We start from the raw sequence: 2980 nt of genomic DNA, 5'->3' as shown, positions 1-2980 counted from the left end.
CCTGACACACAGCCGGACATGGAGCCTGGGGCAGGGGGAGGGGGCAGCGTGTGGCTGAAGTGGTGGGAAGCGGCAGCAACCACCACATATGAGCTTCCCCCACCCCTCTGTGTGACCCGCAGAGGGGCACCACTGCCCTTGCCATCCCCTCCCTTGCCCCCACCTGCACATACCCCTTATGGCCCTCCCAAGTACCCCTGGGGGTATGCGTACCCCCAGTTGACAACTCCTGATTTACAGTACTGTCCACTTGATTAGCAATCACTTATTAAACTGGTCCATATTTCATTTTTCAGAGGAAGGCAAGAACAGTTAAGATACTGACTCTCCATTTTAAATAAATAGTATTTTACCTTGATAGATTATAAAACAGTAGATGTAAAAAGTACCATTTACAGACCATAATTTCTAAGCCTGTCAAGTGCAAGCCCTGAGTAGGTCACCACAGGATACCCAGCTGGGCTACAACTCATGGACTGAGGAAAAAAATGTCAGTAGGCACTCCGGCAGCAACGGGAGCTGAGGACAGGTACAGTCTTAGGGATATGTAATGGGTTTTGAGGGGAAATGTTCAGAGAGCCAAATATGCCCAGCAGGAGCCACCCCACCTTTAAGAAACTTTATCTATCCCCAAGACCAGATAACACCAGATAATCAACACTACACCTGCACCCACCCCTCTAACACTCCAAAACCACCTGCTACTTCTGTCTCTGATTCCTTGCAGCTACAAAGGTGTGTATACCATTTCGGTAGATCATAAAAGGCAGATTTGAAGATCCGGGGAGGAAAAGGTAGAAAAATTACCACTTCTCAGGGCTCACACCTACACCCTCCCATTAACAGGTAATTAATTACTCCTCTATGCCATCAGTTATCCTCAGGCCATCTTATGTTTATGGCAGTTCTATGTTTAGTTCATTTTTTCTCATAAGGTTCCATCAACAGTTTAAAATATTTTATAAAAGTACCAGGCATGCTGGTCAAGCAGGATCCGTAACTGACTGGTAACCTACTTTAGTTTCTTCACAAATTATACAAATGCTGCTTTTCCTAAAGAGCAGCAGCAGCAGCCCTTGTGAGACCATTATACCATACCATTCCATACATTCCTACTATGGCCCAGGAGCTTCTATGTCTTCCTTTCCTGCATCATCGTCCTCCTCTTCCCCGCTCTTTGTCTGAGCCTTCTGCAGAAGTTTGGGCCCCGCCAGGCCAATACCTAGGGCTCCAGTGGGAGCTGTGATCAGGATTGCAAGGAATGCTATTGTCAGCACATCCATGCCATATTTTTCCAGCTGTTCATCCTGCTGTGCCCTTGCAGTATCTAGAGCAAGGGAACCTATTGCAGCCTGTAGAGAAAGAAAAGTACCATTCCATGTCATTCCTGTTATGACCATCTGCATGTGAAGATATACTCTTGGAGTCCTGGATGGTTTTCTCTTTCTTTACTTTTAACATACCCAGCCACTTAGGTTCTACCACTACATATAGGATGGATGGTTATATCACACTTGTCTAAGGACAGCTGCAGACTCTGGTTCACTGAAAGTTGCTTCAACCAAGAGGGATTCTGTAGAAACTGTTGCTGGGCAGCTATATTAGCCCATTTCTGGTGTGATTAAAGAGATGGGCCTACATTTTTAAATCAACTAGTGACTTTTGGATGCTATAGTAACTAGGTGCTCAACTCCACACTCCACTTCTTATTTGCAAAAACCATCAAGAACTTGCCCTTTGAGGTAGTCAATCAGTTGGGACTTTTAAAAACTCAATTAATCCGACAATCCTAGAGGAACAAAATGAGCTCATCTCATCTCTGGGCATTACATATTCCATAGACGAAGGTCTGCTAAAGCAGGGATTGGCAACTTAAGGCTGCAGCATGAACCTAGCCCGTGAAGCCATTATATCCAGCTGCAGACACAGAGGGCTTCTGCATCATTTTTGTGGCAGGGGGCTTCTGTGAGGCCTTTTTCCAGGCAGTGGTCACTGCAGCTGTGGTGCCAACTGGGCTGCAAGTAACTCAAGCTTGAAGCTAACACCTGTTAAAGCAGCCCCTTGCTCCAAAAAGTTGCCAATGCCTCCTCTAAAGAGGCAGCTGTGCCCTGGAAGCTTCACTCAAGAGAAGCTGTCAGCCAAGGTAGTTTGGCTGACAGTCAGCTGTTTCCCTGGTACACTGTCAAAAAGTGGATTTTAAGTTGGGTGTAGCTCCTGTGTACGTCATCGCAGCAGATGTAGCTTATTTTACAACAGTTTAGCACAAAATAATTAACCTCATTATTTAAGATGTGCCTTACATGTGAATGGAAAATACAGCCTGAGGCTTTTTTAAATCCAAAATTGTATTTGTCAAATACGGTTTTTACAGTTTTATGCTCTTTAGTCTGGGGTCTCCTCTGGAAAATGGTTCACTTCACCACCTCGGCAGTGTTGAGAGATGGTCACACTTTTCTCATGATATTCAAGCCCTTTGGAAAGGGAAGGAGAAGTGCAGGTTCCCTGGTTTGATAACTTGCTCACTGGCTGTCTAGAAAGCTACAGCCAGATCCAAGTTCAGGCCTAAATACATATTTTGCATAGCTCTCCTGTTATTCCTAGGCAGTCACTACCCACTTTCACTTTTAAAGGGCAGATGAAAGAGGGCTAAGATTGCCAAAGCAGCTCTGAGAGGAAGCTCAGGAGTCTGCCCTGAATATCTGCATGTCTCTTTTTTGAGGTAGGAAACCAGCTGAATGAAAGACTGAAAAGAAACCTAATGGTTCAAGGAGACAATTGTTTCAAGCAAGCCTACAGACCAGCCAGTCACCTAGCTTCATCTGCTCCCTTTCTTGACCTGCTCGAGATGCATCTGTGGATGCATGACAAGGTACAGTTGGCCTTCCTGACTGCATCCTCACACTGCCGGCCCATATTCATCCTGGCATCGATGATGACTCCAAGATCCTTTTCTGCCTCTGCACTGATGAGAAGGGAGTTC

The 2980-nt window shown here is 45.6% G+C and overlaps 1 protein-coding gene across 2 annotated transcripts in view; it reads right to left on the bottom strand.

Moving 5' to 3' along the window:
* Window positions 1–1028: 1028 nt before the first annotated feature.
* SLC9B2 (solute carrier family 9 member B2) overlaps window positions 1029–2980 on the bottom strand; it is a 26792-nt gene continuing 24840 nt past the window's right edge. For both annotated transcript variants that reach the window (XM_019553094.1, XM_019553095.1), the window contains one exon: window positions 1029–1352. In XM_019553094.1, the coding sequence (XP_019408639.1) occupies window positions 1116–1352 (237 nt within the window). In that variant the 3' untranslated portion in view covers window positions 1029–1115. The remainder of the gene's footprint in view (window positions 1353–2980) is intronic.

Source organism: Crocodylus porosus, unplaced genomic scaffold (assembly GCF_001723895.1).
Source record: "Crocodylus porosus isolate Cpor-Errol unplaced genomic scaffold, CroPor_comp1, whole genome shotgun sequence".
NCBI lineage: Eukaryota > Metazoa > Chordata > Crocodylia > Crocodylidae > Crocodylus > Crocodylus porosus.
The sequence above is the reverse complement of the archived record's forward strand: the minus strand, read 5'-3'. Positions and strand labels throughout refer to the sequence as shown.